At 42.2% G+C, this 16,918-nt stretch overlaps 1 protein-coding gene across 6 annotated transcripts in view; it reads left to right on the plus strand.

Annotated features, from left to right (window-relative positions):
• The window catches only part of tyw1 (tRNA-yW synthesizing protein 1 homolog (S. cerevisiae)), a 163,618-nt gene that overhangs the window by 61,781 nt on the left and 84,919 nt on the right, over positions 1–16,918 (plus strand). For all 6 annotated transcript variants that reach the window (XM_078548588.1, XM_078548587.1, XM_078548590.1 and 3 more), the window contains one exon: positions 11,325–11,502. In XM_078548588.1, coding sequence (XP_078404714.1) covers positions 11,325–11,502 — 178 coding nt within the window. The remainder of the gene's footprint in view (positions 1–11,324; positions 11,503–16,918) is intronic.

The raw sequence follows: 16,918 nt of genomic DNA on the forward strand, positions 1-16,918 counted from the left end.
ATATGTATAAAATTTTTAAATAAAAATAATTGACATGCCCCTGCTCATGTGACAGTGTCACATGAGGGGACATGTCAGGAATATTTTTTTCTCCCTTTAATAAAGTTTTCAGCACTTTGCCTCAGAGAGATCTGTGTGCTCTTTCGCGCTCATGCACAAAAGAGCGCACTCCCGGCTCAGGGAATCCCCCCCCCCCCCAGCCCGCACAGAGCTTCTGGGTGGACGTCATGCTGGGCGGGCTTTAATTGGCCTGCCCACGTAAAATGGCGGTGCGCCCCCAACTGGGGCGCCAATTGGAAATCCGCCCGCTCCCGCACAACACCTCCAACAGGGGGAAAATGCTGTACTTGGCACAGAAATTTGCTGTAATAAGTGCAGATTGCTTTTCTGTAAAGTTAACTTCTTCATCTCCAGTGCCCTCGACAGCAGATTGCCTAGCAAGCACGCCCTGACATTGTGCACAGTATTTCCCAGAAAGGCAAATGCAGTAGGTGTTAAATGCCATTTACTTTCTGGGAACTGAAGCATAGCATGTCTCCTGAACTTATGCAAGTTAGCTGACCCTCAAAAATAAGCCTGAGTCTCTGCTTTGAATTTGACTGCCATTTCCGGTACCTTCCTGTGTTTCTGAGGTTGCTCTTGGGAAGAGCAAGAAATTCAGCACCAAGACTGAAAAAGACAAAGAAAGGAGACCAGCAAAGTAGTATGTCTGGTGGGGCCATGTTTAAGGAGAGTTTGGGTAGAAGCTGTGACCATCTGGAGAGTCCCACAGAGAGTGGAAGCTTGGGATTTTCCAGCTGTGACCATAAGACAGGTGTTATGATCCAAGCTGAGGTTACCCCTGGACAAGCCTGATCCCAGAGTAGAGCCCAGCTAGATGGATCCTAACTTTTATTTTGGCTTGTTTAGATATGTGGAGAGTAGCTACTGAACAGAGGCATAGGAGTCAGCTAATGAATTTTCAACGAAAGAATAAAACATTTATTCAACAAGAAAAGATGAACTATATTACAATACTCCTTCACCCACAACTATACCTTTACAGATGTTTACAGATTTATAAGGATAACACAAGTTACAAAAGCTATCTTACAGTCTAATGTTCACTGTAAATTCACAGTCTGTGTAAACCTATGGCACCTTGTGGTCAGACACACCACACTCTGAAACCAAATGACAGATGCCACCTCAAACAGATGCTATCGATCTCTCTTCAACTCCTGCCATGAGCCAACCGGTCTCACTGAATTCCGTCCTTCACACGAGGGATTCCAAACTCCACTCTCCAGGACCTCACCTTGGAATCTTCTCCCAAACTGACGTTTTTGCTCAGACATCTCCCACAAGGGTTCACCTCCAGGGTTTTGAACTCTCTTTCTAATGTTCTGCTCACCTGGCTCACCACATGCACTCAAACTGTCTTCCATGCACTCTCTCTCTCACCAATTCAGCCTTAACAGTGCACCACTGCTTCACATGCACATAGCAAAGAATTAGAGACTTTCATTTGTCTCTTTGAACCTTCTTGCTTCTTGCAAGCTGTTCTCACTTTAAATCTGAAGCTTGGAGCTTTTCTCTCTGCCCCTCACTCTTAACTTCACTTAACAGGATCTTTTCCCAGGTTCCTGCCCTTCCTTTAACTAGAAGGTCTTCTTTGGACTTTTTTTCTTCCACGCCCCTGGACTTTTGGAGTTTTTCTTTGCTTGGGACTTGCTATCAGTCCCCTTTTAGGCTTATTCTGCTTCACAGCTGCCTTCAAACCAACTGAACTCTTAAACAGCTTCCAAAACAAACTGCTGTCTTTCTTAACAAAAACAAAAACAGAATTACCTGGAAAAACTCAGCAGGTCTGGCAGCATCGGTGGAGAAGAGAAGAGTTGACGTTTCGAGTCCAATGACCCTTCAACAGAACTCATTGGACTCGAAACGTCAACTCTTCTCTTCTCTACCGATGCTGCCAGACCTGCTGAGTTTTTCCAGGTAATTCTGTTTTTGTTTTTGTTTTGGATTTCCAGCATCCGCAGTAGTTTTTTGTTTTTATTGCTGTCTTTCTTCTTCTGTGTGTGTGTCTGTGGGAGGAACCTGCCTTTCTGGCCCCCCGTTGCACTGTTTTTCCTACTCTTGTGTGTTTACTTTCACTTAATAGAGATCGTAAACCTCTCATTAGAAATGCAAGCAGCCTTTAAAAGTGAAATTAAAACCCCATTTGACCTTTCTTAACATACAGATACAGAAATACAAATCAAGCTTAAACTTTAAAGCTAAAACTCATTCCTAACACCCACAAATACAAATATAACTTACTTAATCTATCTCTATTTCCTAACAACTGGTGATAGAGACAGTGATGTGGTTCTCAAGAGCCATCAAATTTTCAGAAGCGGGCACATTTACTCTGTCGGCCAGTTAGATTAGTTTTGTAATGTATGATGATAATTTGGGTGTTTTAAATCAAGGATACCATTGAATATACCAGGCTTCAATGTTCAAATTAGGTGAGAAACAGTTGTAAATACTGAATCCCTGCCCGTTTTGCAATCAATATTGGGAATTTAAGAACTTGGACACAACACCTTGGTATATAATCTTGTTTTCCAGGGTGGAAACCCAGTAGAGTTTCATTGGATTGGAAACATGAAGCTCAAATGAGAGGCAAACAGAATACAGGATAAATTTTCCTCATTAAAATTTGATCAGTCACTGTTGTCAATAATGTGTGTCTAGCACTGAGTGATATTCTGCATTTAGTTTTGTGTATATGGCAGAACTAAGTGGGAAAGTGTGTGGGAAAATAAAGCAGAAAGATACTTTGTCCTTAAAAACAACCTTGTCCCAGCCTATACCATATAAGAAATGCAGAGTAAAGTAATATGTTCATGACAGGTGATATAAGGCTTTCTCCGGTAACAACTTCTTCATGCAATCTGGTGCATTCTGTAGCTACAACTGGAACCGCAACTAAAATTTAATAGTGCTCTAAATATATTGTAGGAGAGGCAGGTTTGGATGGATTTATTGATAAGGCCACCTTTTTGGGAATTAAATATTAAATGTGATTGACTTTGGCAAGATTGTGCATTTTATAAGGTGCTGTTAATGAATCATAGGTCATCTGAAGCCTGATGTTGATACTAGAGGAATTCATAAAATTCAGTAAACAGGTTGTGATATTTAATAGAAAATACATTCTATCCATTTGGACTTCAGTATGCGACTTTCAGATCATGCATCTATATCATTTGCCATTTTGGATTATAAGTTGTATTACCTATCTTTATATCTGTTTTAATGCAATAAAAGTGGTACAATAATGCATATTTCTGGACAGACATTATACATGATGTGCCAATTATTATCCAATGTCGCATTCATAAAACAGCGACAAATTAGAATGAAGTAGCTGAATAAAGAACAAATGAAAAGCAAATTAGCTGTAAATCTACCAAAGAGGAGGCACTAAACATGCATGCAAGCAATGAGTTAAAGATGAGCTACAAGGAAATCTATCATTAAAACTAGAAGTTCAGCGAATCAAATCACTCTTTTAAAAAAAAGCTTACGTTGCTTTGAACCTCCAGATTGAATTTACCCAGCTAAATTTGACCCTTAATAAAATAAACCAATTTTTAAAAAAGTGTGAACAATTCTGATCAAAATTCTTATTCCTATCCGTTGAGTTATCTGTACAGTATTGTTAATTTAGGAAAAATATGTTCCTGGAGAGGCATCCTGTTGGGTCTGTAGCATAAGGTTCAATATCTGGCTGTGGCTGAATGTTATGGTGCTCACCACTACTGTCTCTTTGTACTGCCTATGCATTTTCTGTTTTTGTTGTTATAGTATATACTTTTAATCTTGTCCATACTGGCTCAGCCAGTTCTGCTCCCAAGAGCCTGCTTTTGCTACCCGTACAGTGGTGACGACTTCTGCTGATTTTGTAGTCAGAACCGTATTGTGCCAGAGTAAATGGCACCTTCATACAGGAATATACCACCAGAAAGGGTAGTGGAAGCAGATTCAACAATAACATTCAAAAGAGAATTGGACAAATACTTGCAAGGGGAAAAATTACAGAGCTAAGGGGAAAAGCAAAAGAGTGAAGTTAACTGGATAGCTCTACCAAAGAATAGGCACAGATTCAATGGTCAGAATAGCCTCCTTCTATGCTGTATCATTCTTTAATTTTGTGGTGGTAAACATTTTCTGCTGTAGTGTGAAATGCTGTGGACCCTTCCTTAGTACTCCCTGAGGCCTCTCTGCATTAGTACCGGATCCTTTAGCACTGTTCGGTACTGTCTACTCTTGTGGACACCTCCCTGTAATGTCAGTCCCAATGGTCCATTCTACATTTCTGCCAGCTACTTTGCTCAGCAGTTCCAGACCCAGAACCTGCCTCCCAGCGCTGCCACACATTGTGACCTCTCCTCTTAAATGCTGTCAAAACCAGGATTCCTCTCCACTTTTTCAAAATTCCAAGAACACTCCAATCCTGCTAAACACTATTGAGGACAATGACCAGCCTTTCTCAGCACTACCAAGCCTCAGTGCTTCGCCAATCTTCCTAGTTCTCTCCTGAGTGCTTTCAGATGGTGGGCTGTACTCAACTGCTTCTAATCCTTAGCACTTTCCAATTTCCACACGTATCCCCCCCTTTAGTGGACTATTCACAACCCCATAATTGAATTTCCTTCCACCTCCAAGACCCATCTCAAATTTCTACACCCTTGCCCCTGAGGCACTCCAAAATGAGCATGGTGAGATAACAATGATAGATAAAGACACAAAAGAATTTTGTTTCTTGCTTTGACCCTGCAAAAACTGAAACAACAAAGAGCCAAAGGCTTGTGCATGAGGAAGCAGTCAATGCATTCAATAAATATATGCAATTAAAAAATATTATTTCAAGGGGCTGAGGTAGCTAAATATTATTGTCAGTACACAAGATATACAATACAGAAAGAGGTTAGTGAAGAAGTGTTGGAGCTGGTAGCAAAGGATGCACTTCTGTTCAAAAACAGGACCAGAATTAGTCAGACCTTCTGGTAGAAAAGTTACAATGTACTGTAGTTAGAGATAAAATAAATAAGGCAGCCAATAAGGATGTGTAAAGGGTAGGTTGTGTTTGCAAACCTGACCTAACTTTTTGAGAGAATGCTTACAAGTGGAGTATGGTAGATGTTTCTTTGGGCTTCCAAAACTCGTGTGATAACACGCGACCTGAAAAATTGGCTGAGAAAATTTAAAGATCATAATATAAGCAGGAATCTGGTGGTGTGGATACAGAGAGATAGAGAGAGAGGTAGAGAGAGATGGCTGTAAGGCAGGAGCAAAGGTTGCTAGTAAATGAGTGTTCTTCAGATTGGGAGTGGGATGTTCCAGAGATTGGTTTGCAATTACTTTTGCTTTCTAACATAACTCCCTCTACATTCTCCTCCTTTTCCACCTCTTCCTTCCAACCATCTCCTCTCTTCTCCTGTCCCCTCTCTTTCTCATTCCTCCTCCGTTGTACATACATTCCTTCATTTAAAAAATCACAGAGCCAGTCTGTTCAAAAATATACATTTCGTCCCCTTGTTTTCGAAAAGCAACTGAACCAAAACTGTTAAAAGCTAGGGTTGTCAGCCCTCCAGGAATGCCCCGGAGTCTCCAGGAATGAAAAAATTAATCTCCAGGACACTGTTAGGAGCAAAACTCAGAATGAAAAACTAGAAGAGTCTTAAAATATATTTTAAAGATATTTTAGCATATCTTAAAATATACTAATGTATATTATGTGCTTGCTTTGAACAGTTTAGTTTCTTAGCTATAAAACGTTGGAGAATGGTGGGAGGTGAGGGAAGAGTATTTAATTAGTCGAGGCAATTGTAGGTTATGTGACTAAATCTCCAGGGACGTGACCAAACAGAGTTGACAATTCCATTAGTAGTTAATAAAAATACAATAATGTTTCAGCTACTAAATGGTATTGATGTATCCTGAGAAATTGGATGCAATGCACCTAGCTCTGGGCAAAAACATGATGTCCTAGAACAGGATTTTACTGAGGCTGAGGCCTTCAAGTGAAAACTTTAATGTAGCCTTTTAAAGACACTAAAGACAATTAATTTCATAAATTATCCTTACAATTGTGAAATATATGATTTTATTTAAAATTGCTACATCAGTACCATTTAGTGGATGAAACGCTGCTGTATTTTTTGTTAACTAATAATAGGATTGCCAACTCTGCTTGGTTAAATTCCTGGGGATTTCATCACATAACCTACAATTGCCACAACTAGTTAAATACTCTTGTGCACCTTAGCAATTTCAGTGTCTAAGAAAAATGATGGGTTTTGTTGACTTCTACAGTCTTTCTTTTTAACAGCTATACAGTGCTTAGTGCAAAATTTGTGCTTGTAACATTTTGCTTGAAGAAATTTCTGTATTTAGGCAGGCAAGGAGGATAAATTAAAACCAAAGCAGGTTTAATCTTGAAAGCAGTGTTCTATACCTCTACCTTTAACTTTGAATAACTTTTCATTAAGGGAGTATGATCCATAACCAAATCTTAGCTTAAGTACTGTAATCTATCAGAAAAAGAATACCATTTTGAGTGATTTCTCCAATTAAAGGCCGTTTTGGTTCATGTACCCCCTTCTAAGATACCACTCAAAGGCACCAATATGTGCTTGAAAGTTATAACTCTTTTCGTAAGAATGCATGATATTCTGACAACATACTCAGAATGGCTTCTAAACAGAGTGTTATGACCGATGCTGTTGGTAAAGCGGAGTTATTTAAAAATCCCAGAGAGAAACTTTATCATAACCTATGATTTTAATTGTTGTGTTTGAGATGTGACTCTAAATGCTAGAATCAGACCACCAGTTCTCGAGGTTTTACATTAAACTAAGGGAAACATTTTACTAATTTACACAGGTTAGAATAGATATACACATGGCTACAAATTACTACTATAATAACTTTTAACAAATTCCCAAACTAATCTCCATTAAGGCAACAGCAACTCATAGACTTAACCAAACACCAGGCAAAGCATTTTCACTTTATGGGCTGAATTTCCCCCCCGTTTGGGAGGAAGTTGATGGGCGGGCGCGCTTCCGATCGGCGCGCCCTGTTGGAAGCACCGCGCCATTTTAGTGAGTGGGCCAATTAAGGCCTACCCAACGTGACGTCCGCACGGAAACGCTATGCACTCCCTGTGCGGCCGGGAGGGGAATTCCTAAAATCGAGAGTGCGCTCTTTCACGCATGTACACAAAAGAGCGCAATCATCTCCCTGAGGCTAAGTGCTGCCTCAGGGAGATCGGCTCTACTTTCAAAAATATTAAAAATAAGAAAAAAATTTCCCTTACATGTCCCTTCATATGACAATGTCACATGAGTTGGGACATGTTCATAATTTCCAAAAAAACTTTATTAAAATTTTTAAAACCCTACATGAAACCTCATCCCGCCCGTGGATGAGGTTTCATGTTTTTTCCAGTTCCCGCTGGGGCTCCTGGCCTGCCCGCCAATCTTAAGGTTGGACGGGCAGGTCCACTAATTACTTTAATTGATCTGTCAATGGCCTAATTTGGCTATTGACAGGTTGGCAGGGGTGCAGCTGATTTTGCTGTGCCCCTGCCTTCCTGAAAATTTAAATGGGGTGTGGTGACTCGGGAGTTCTGCCCGACGTCACCGCATGTCATTTTACACGCCGGCAAGCGGGCCCCACCCCCCGCTCGCCGACGGTAAAATCCAGCCCTATGAATTCAAAATGAGGCTCTTTCACTTGGTTCCTGTGGAGCCAGTTGGAGGCTTGCAGCTGCCTCTGCTCTGCACACCCGAAAACTACAGAAGTTATACTTACCAGCCCCATTGAATGTTAATTCTCATTGTATCGACAACCTCTGAACTAAAGCTCTCTAACAATAAACCCCTTTCGTAGTACCAATTTTATTAGTAATATAAACATATTGCTTGGTAACTGCTAGAAAGGCATCAGTTTTCACCCCACTTTTTGAATGCTCTATTCAAAAAATGCAAATGCACGCTATCTCTCTTCCATATCAAAACTAGTACCCATCAAAGCACCCAGACTAGCTGGCTTTAATCCAGTTAAGACACACCCGCAGACCAAACCTCTATTATAAAAGAAAAATATTTTCCAAAATATTATATACATTAATAGCTTCATGACACAGTGTCTTCACTTGCAAACTATTTGATTCATACTTTTTATCCAAAATACAATGTAGTTCATTTAAGGAAAAGAATACTTGGTTTTATCAGTTTCCATAAGGGGTGAATTGCCATTCTGTCTGAATACTAGAAGCACATAAGGGAATGAATTGACCCATTTTTGAACGTGGCTAAATTACATTCTGGGAGGAGAAATGTTAGCAGCTACAAAAGAAGCTGTAGTGCAGATCCAGTTTGCCTGTTCTTTTACTATGTATAATAAGTGTAAGACTTTTTGATATTAGCTCGATATTAAGCAAAGCGAACTAAGTGTAAACATTGGAGAATGGTGGGAGGTGAGGGAAGAGTATTTAATTAGCCGAGGCAATTGTAGGTTATGTGACTAAATCTCCAGGGACGTGACCAAGCAGAGTTGACAATTCCATTAGTAGTTAATAAAAATACAATAATGTTTCAGCTACTAAATGGTATTGATGTATCCTGAGAAATTGGATGCAATGCTCTGGGCAAAAACATGATGTCCTAGAACAGGATCTTACTGAGGCTGAGGCCTTCAAGTGAAAACTTTAATGTAGCCTTTTAAAGACACTAAAGACAATTAATTTCATAAATTATCCTTACAATTGTGAAATATATGATTTTATTTAAAATTGCTACATCAGTACCATTTAGTGGATGAAACGCTGCTGTATTTTTTGTTAACTAATAATAGGATTGCCAACTCTGCTTGGTCATATTCCTGGGGATTTCATCACATAACCTACAATTGCCACGACTAGTTAAATACTCTTGTGCAATTTCAGTGACTAAGAAAAATGATGGGTTATTGTTGACTTCTACAGTCTTTCTTTTTAACAGTTATACAGTGCTTAGTGCAAAATTTGTGCTTGTAACATTTTGCTTGAAGAAATTTCTGTATTTAGGCAGGCAAGGAGGATAAATTAAAACCAAAGCAGGTTTAATCTTGAAAGCAGTGTCCTATACCTCTACCTTTAACTTTGAATAACTTTTCATTAAGAGAGTATGATCCACAACCAAATCTTAGCTTAAGTACTGTAATCTATCAGAAAAAGAATACCATTTTGAGTGATTTCTCCAATTAAAGGCCGTTTTGGTTCATGTACCCCCTTCTAAGATACCACTCAAAGACACAATATGTGCTTGAAAGTTATAACTCTTTTCGTAAGGATGCATGATATTCTGACAACATACTCAGAATGGCTTCTAAACAGCGTGTTATGACCGATGCTGTTGGTAAAGCGGAGTTATTTAAAAATCCCAGAGGGAAACTTTAAACAACTGTCATAACCTATGATTTTAAGTGTTGTGTTTGAGATGTGACTCTAAATGCTGGAATCAGACCACCAGTTCTCGAGGTTTTACATTAAACTAAGGGAAACATTTTACTAATTTACACAGGTTAGAATAGATATACACATGGCTACAAATTACTACTATAATAACTTTTAACAAATTCCCAAACTAATCTCCATTAAGGCAACAGCAACTCATAGACTTAACCAAACACCAGGCAAAGCATTTTCACCTTATGGGCTGAATTTTCCCCCCGTTTGGGAGGAAGTTGATGGGCGGGCGCGCTTATGATCAGCGCCTCCAATTGGAGACATGGCGCCATTTTACGTGGGCGGGCCAATTAAGGCCTCCCCAACGTGATGTCCGCACGGAAGCGCTATGCATTCCCTGTGCGGCTGGGAGGGGGATTCCTAAAATCAAGAGTGCATCTTTCACGCATGCACACAAAAGAGTGCACTCATCTCCCTGAGGCTAAGTGCTGCCTCAGGGAGATCGGCTCTACTTTCAAAAATATTAAAAATAAGAAAAAAAAATTTCCCTTACATGTCCCTTCATATGACAATGTCACATGAGTTGGGACATGTTCATAATTTCCAAAAAAACTTTATTAAAATTTGTAAAACCCTACATGAAACCTCATCCCACCCATGGATGAGGTTTCATGTTTTTTTCCAGTTCCCGCTGGGGCTCCTGGCCTGCCAGCCAACCTTAAGGTTGGACGGGCAGGTCCATTAATTACTTTAATTGATCTGTCAATGGCCTAATTTGGCCATTAACAGGTTGGCAGGGGTGCAGCTGATTTTGCTGTGCCCCCGCCTTCCTGAAAATTTAAATGGGGTGTGGTGACTCGGGAGTTCTGCCCGACGTCACCGCATGTTATTTTACACGCCGGCAAGCGGGCCCCGCCCCCGCTCGCCGACGGTAAAATCCAGCCCCATGAATTCAAAATGAGGCTCTTTCACTTGGTTCTTGTGGAGCCAGTTGGAGGCTTGCAGCTGTCTCTGCTCTGCACACCCGAAAACTACAGAAGTTATACTTACCAGCCCCATTGAATGTTAATTCTCATTGTATCGACAACCTCTGAACTAAAGCTCTCTAACAATAAACCCTTTTCGTAGTACCAATTTTATTAGTAATATAAACATATTGCTTGGCAGCTGCTAGAAAGGCGTCAGTTTTCACCCCACTTTTTGAATGCTCTATTCAAAAAATGCAAATGCACGCTATCTCTCTTCCATATCAAAACTAGTACCCATCAAAGCACCCAGACTAGCTGGCTTTAATCCAGTTAAGACACACCCGCAGACCAAACCTCTATTATAAAAGAAAAATATTTTCCAAAATATTATATACATTAATAGCTTCATGACACAGTGTCTTCACTTGCAAACTATTTGATTCATACTTTTTATCCAAAATACAATGTAGTTCATTTAAGGAAAAGAATACTTGGTTTTATCAGTTTCCATAAGGGGTGAATTGCCATTCTGTCTGAATACTAGAAGCACATAAGGGAATGAATTGACCCATTTTTGAACGTGGCTAAATTACATTCTGGGAGGAGAAATGTTAGCAGCTACAAAGGAAGCTGAAGTGCAGACCCAGTTTGCCTGTTCTTTTACTATGTATAATAAGTGTAAGACTTTTTGATATTAGCTCGATATTAAGCAAAGTGAACTAAGGTGTAATTTGTAGTACTGATAACTTCCTGCTTGCTTTAAATGTCAAGGAAGTTATCTTGGATGAAATAATTCTGGTCCACTGGCCCAAACATAGCACACATGTGCTAAATTGATGTTTTCCACAAATATGTTGTTTTTGCAGGCGTACCTGGAGTAAAGGCTGAACGTTTTGCAGAAGGAATGATGGTGAAACACTGTGCATTGTCATTGGTAGGAGAGCCGATCATGTACCCAAAAATCAACCAATTTGTAAAACTGTTGCATCATAAAAAAATTTCCACTTTCCTAGTAACAAATGCTCAGTTTCCAGAGGAAATCAGGTGAGAATGTTCAATTAAATTGACAGCCACTGATAGATGAAATTATGATATATTCAAGAAAATTAATTTTAAAGCAAGTTGTATATTTTTTAAATTATGGAACTTCATGGAAAAAGGATTGTTAGTTATAGGGTTTTAACTGTCTTTGAAACACTGTCTAGTGAAATGAAATAAATATTTATTGCAGTGCAAGTTTATTTACTAAGCTCTTATTTACTTTTCAATTAATTAAATTAGAATACTTAAACAACCTAACACCTCCTTCAAAGCAACTTATGTTCATATAGCGCTTTTAACATAATAAAATGTCCCAAGGCACTACACAGGGGTATTATCAAACAAAGTATGACATGAATATAGAGAGATATGAAGTCAGATGACTAAGCTTGGTTAAAGAGTTAGGTTTTACTGAGTGTTTCATAGGAGGAAAGCAAGGTTGAGAGAGGGAGAGGTGTAGGGAGGAAATTCCATAGTTTAGGACCTAGGCAGCTGAAGGCGTGGCTACCACTGGTGGCGTGTTTGAAATTGGGGTTGCAAAACAGGCCAGAATTAGATGAGTGCAGATATCTCAGAAGGCGTGGGACTGCAGGAGGTCACAGATTTAGGGAGGAGTGAAGCCATGGAAGGATTTGAAAACAGGGAAAGAAAGTAAGTTAAAATGTAGGCCCAATTTACCTCTTGTTTTACTGTGTGTAACAAGTGTAAGACATTTTCATTTCATCAAATGGATATTAGAAGTTAAGGTGATTAATATTTTTTGCATCTAATTTATAGTATCGATTACCTGCCTTTTTTGAATGTCATGAAAGTTACCTAGTGAAGTAGTTTTGAAATAATAGATTGATATTTTTATACCTTTAATTTGTAGCACTGAAGGAATACTTGTGTTTTTACTGTTGATAAAATTCATGCAGAACTATTACGTTCCAGAATCATATACAATATATCACAAATGTATAAGGTAGCTAAATTGATTTTCATTTCAAAAACCATTTTATGCAATGAGGAATAACATAATAGAAGAACACTTCCAATTTAGATCAAAAGTACCTTTTTAATTTTTATTATAGGCATTGAATAAAAAGTGTTCAAATGCTATTCTGATCCTGGCACCTTTCAAGGTTAAAATAACACAAATATTTTATGTTGGTCTTAACATGTGGCATAGTGGAGCAATGCATTGGAATTCAGTTATATGGGGCGGAATTTTCCCACCCTGTGGCGGGGATAGGGAGTGTTTCCTGCTGTAGAAGCCGATGGGAAATCCCACGGTATCCTTCTCACCTGACGTCGTTAATTATACGTCCGGGGGCTTTGCGCCATCTTCCGTGGTGGGGCGGGCTTGATGGCTTGTGCCCCGCAGCCATATCCAGGTGCCATATTTAAAAGGCGCCTCGGCATCCACACTGTTAAACCAAAAGCAGAGATGTCTGCAAGGTCATTTCCCGGTCCAGCTCCGAAATTTAGTGGCGCCTATCTGCGCATCCTCCTGGACCATGTCGAACTGCACAAGAATGTACTCTACACACTTGATGGGAGGAGGAGGCCAAGCAGGGATACCAATGCTGCATGAATGCCAGTAGCCCATGACGTCAGTGCCCAGGGTATGGACAAGAGGTCAGCAAACAGTGCTGGAAGCGGATGGACAACCCTATTTGTTCCACCAGGATAAGACTCATAAAGCACAATGACTCCAATATGGGAGGGCTCAAGTTCCATTGGCAATGGCATGTCTTGCCTCACAGCCTCACTTCAATGTATCCATGCTGCAGTGGAGTGACCACTGTGCCTCCTTCACTCTTCAGAAGACATGGAACACTGCATGGAAGGAGGGTTGCAGGAGGCGGTGGAGGGGAAAGGGGGGCCTTAGGCGCAGAGGGAACCAACAATCTCCACAAATCACATGCCTGTCTGAGCCTTCCCCTTGCATGTGGATGTGCTCAGTGCTCTGAAGGGAGCTGGTCCACAACCCTTCTGTCCAATTCGCACCAAAAGTGGGCTGTCTTACGAGGAGAGGTATGATAAATGAACCAATTTCCACTGCACCAATCTATGCAACATGTAACTCCTCTCAAACATGCTGTTCACTTTGAGCAGGAAAAGATCCAACATAACAGAGTGTGAGAAGGCAGGAGGGGGCGCCCGTTTCTCAGGTCTCTTACAGAGTTCGAAGAGAAGGCATCAAGCTTGCAGGAGTGGAGCGAGATCGCGCTAATGATGATGGAAAGCTTGGGCTTGGACATCCACCTAATAAGAATTCAACCATTCAATGCAAACCTGAGTGCTGATTGTGCCTCCATGTTGGAGGCAGCTGATGCTGTCACTTACACTCTCCTCTCTCACTTACAGGGCCCTCCAAGAAGAGGCCAAGACCTGAGGAGGAGGAGGACTCCCTATCAGGCCTCAGACCCAGCCCAGAGATGAGCCAGGAGGAAGCAGAAGAGGAGAGATCCACACCTGTAGTGGCATCACAGCAGTCACTTGCACCCTCCACCAGCTCATGAACACAAACCTCGATGGGTATTAGTGCTAGTTTAAGAAGGGTCTCACTATCTGGTGATGACCGCACAAACACATGTCAGCAGCCGGAGGAGACAGCTACAGCTGAGCTCCCCGGCTCTCGGAGGACTGCTGGGGAAGAGGCATCTGTGAGGTCTGGTCGGATGACGAGCCTCTAGAATTGGCCTTCCAACTTGTGGTGGAGATTTAGCAAGAGGCAGAGAACATCACGCAGAGCTGTTGGAGGCCCTCAACAGAGTGGCACGCGAGCTGAAGGAGTCCATCCGCCTGCTCTATGATGAAGTGGTGCCACATGAGCGCGCTTGGAGGTCTCCATGCAGAGGATGGCGGATGCCAAGGAGACCCAGGTCCAGCAGAACCGCCCAGTTTCTGCTGGAGATGCTCGCAGACCTGCACTCCTTCACGGTAGCCATGTTCCTGCAGTGGCAACACGAGAGGGCACCTCGACTTCCCTCCAGGTGCTCCTTCCCCCCAAGGAGTCAGGTCAGGGCATTCGGGCACCCACTTACTGGAGGAGCGGTGGCTGGACACCCTTGGGCCGTCCACTCAGGAATCTCAGAGGTTGTCTGCTCCCTCCGATTCCCCTTTGCCTGTGACCCCTTCAACCTCATCCTCTGTCACTGCAGAGGGCACAGCTGGCCCAACGGGCATCCAAAGGAAGCCAGAGCCCTCCAGGCCTCGGCTCTCCAGAGGGCGCCCGCCAAAGTCATCAAAGGCAGCAGGGAAAACAACTCCACAGGCTGTCTCCACCCTTGCTGCAGATGCCAGGGCAGCACCTAGAAGTGTTAGGCCAAGAAAAATCACGAAATTTTGATCACAAGTGGTTGCATGGGTGAACACAGTATTGTCACTGATTATTCTGAAAATATATACACTTTCACTGCATCATGTGTACTGTTTTTCTTCAGCGTCATTACATAGGCTTCGCGAGGCCTTGTGTCCCCGTCCCCCCCACCCCACACTAGAAGCTCAGCTGCATGCAGCTGGACCATGAGTGATTCTGGAGGGAGAAGTGTCTGTAGCTGGGCCTTTTGAACCCTTGTGCAAGCACTCTCCCGTGCATGTGGAATCTTCATCCATCGCACGCATCTCACTGGTCCCAAGGATTTTCACTCCTGCCTGCTGGGGTTCCCAGTCAGTTGTCCAACTGAGTCGACCTGCATCTCAGCCCATATTTATTGCACTCTCATGCAGCACCTATGTCCAACATGAGGCTCTTCTCCGTTTCGATTTGACCAACATGGTAGTAATATTTTTTATGAGCTCCCACACCGTTTCCCCTTCCTCAGTCACCCATGTCTTTTCCCCCAAAACCATCGACCCCACAGGCATAATCTTCAAACTCCCATCCTCACCTTCCAGCCCGAACCCTTTGCAATCCAGAATGTCCAGGTGAATGTGCACATTGCCTTCCTCCTGGAGAATCCCACCCCCCATCCACATTGACCTCCCCGACCTCCCCCTTCCTACCTGTCATGTCTGTGTGATCCTTCATGTCCCCACCAACAACCCTCACTGCCCCTTCTATCGCTACCGTTCAACCCTCACCCTCCCACCCTACTGGCTCCCCTTGCTCCCTGTTACCCTAACCATCCCATCCTACTATGCCCACCCTGAGTTCGCCCACCAGGAATCAGATGTTGACTTCACTGACCCTGTGAGCACTTTCACCTGGATGTTCTCCCCCCCCGTAACCTCCTCTTCAGACCTAGACATTCCATAACCCCTCCTTCGCCATCCATCCATACCCGCCCATGCTGAAGTCCCTGGAAGTCTGAAGCCTCAGCGAAGTCAAAGCTGTTGCGTGGGTATCTCCCGAAAACGGCTTTGCAAAGGAGCCATGTCCACCATGCGATGCACGAGTCCCTCCAGGGTTCAACAGCGGTAGGCCTCCATCATCATCATCTCAGATGTCTGAGAGCTGCGCAAGGACATGAGTAAGTCCTGACTTTTTGCACATCACGTTGGTCCAGATGTGCTCTGGACTGGCGGGATACAAATCGGCTTCGCACTGGCCTCCAGTGGGTTTCCCAATCTGCCACGCAGGCAGCATCGGAATATCCTGCTGTAATTTCATGCCGGCTTGAAACTGACTTTTTGACCTCCCGCCGAATTCTCTCCTGACCCCACTGCCGGAGACATGGGAGGAATTCTGCCCATGGTGTCTGAGACCGAGCTTTGAATCCAGTTCAGAATAGAATGACAATCTTCTGTGAGGATTCAACATGAAATAACCTTAGATCGTCAAACAACTTTGGAGACAGCTGTAAATTTAATGTTAAAGGCTGCAATTAAATGAGTGGCAGGCAGGTGCACCTTTCAGATTATTTTCCTACTCCAAATGGAATGGGAAGCACTAGCCTAGCATTCCTGTGTGGAGAGGAGCAGGAAACATTCTTGTAGCCATGTTAGTTATATTGCTGGTCCAGTTAAGTTTCCTGTTCAAGATGGTCATTGCTTGGGACCTACATGGGATGAATGTTACTTCACGCTTGTTAGCCTACATCCAGGTATTGTCCAGATCCCGCTGGTTGAGAATAAAGCTGAACACTGGAATCATCAATGAACAATCTCAATCCTGATATATTGACAGAGGGATGGTCATTAAAGAAGATTCTGAAAAATGGTTGGCTGGAAGGTGCTTCCCTGAAGAACTCCAGTGATGTCCTGGGACTGCAGCGTCTAACAAGCAAAGACCATCTGTGTGGCTATGTTTCCAGCTGTTGGAGGGTTTGACTTTGACTCCCATTGACCTACAGTTTTAGGCAAATTTTATTTGTATTTATTTAACTGTGCAAACTAGGTATTTTTGAATTGGCAGAAATGGTTTAATAAGGGCAATCATGTATTACACTTTGGTTTGTCAGTAGATCTGAACTAAAGTAATCTTTTTCTT

This window comes from Cetorhinus maximus, chromosome 9 (genome assembly GCF_964194155.1).
Source record: "Cetorhinus maximus chromosome 9, sCetMax3.hap1.1, whole genome shotgun sequence".
Classification (NCBI taxonomy): Eukaryota; Metazoa; Chordata; class Chondrichthyes; order Lamniformes; family Cetorhinidae; genus Cetorhinus; species Cetorhinus maximus.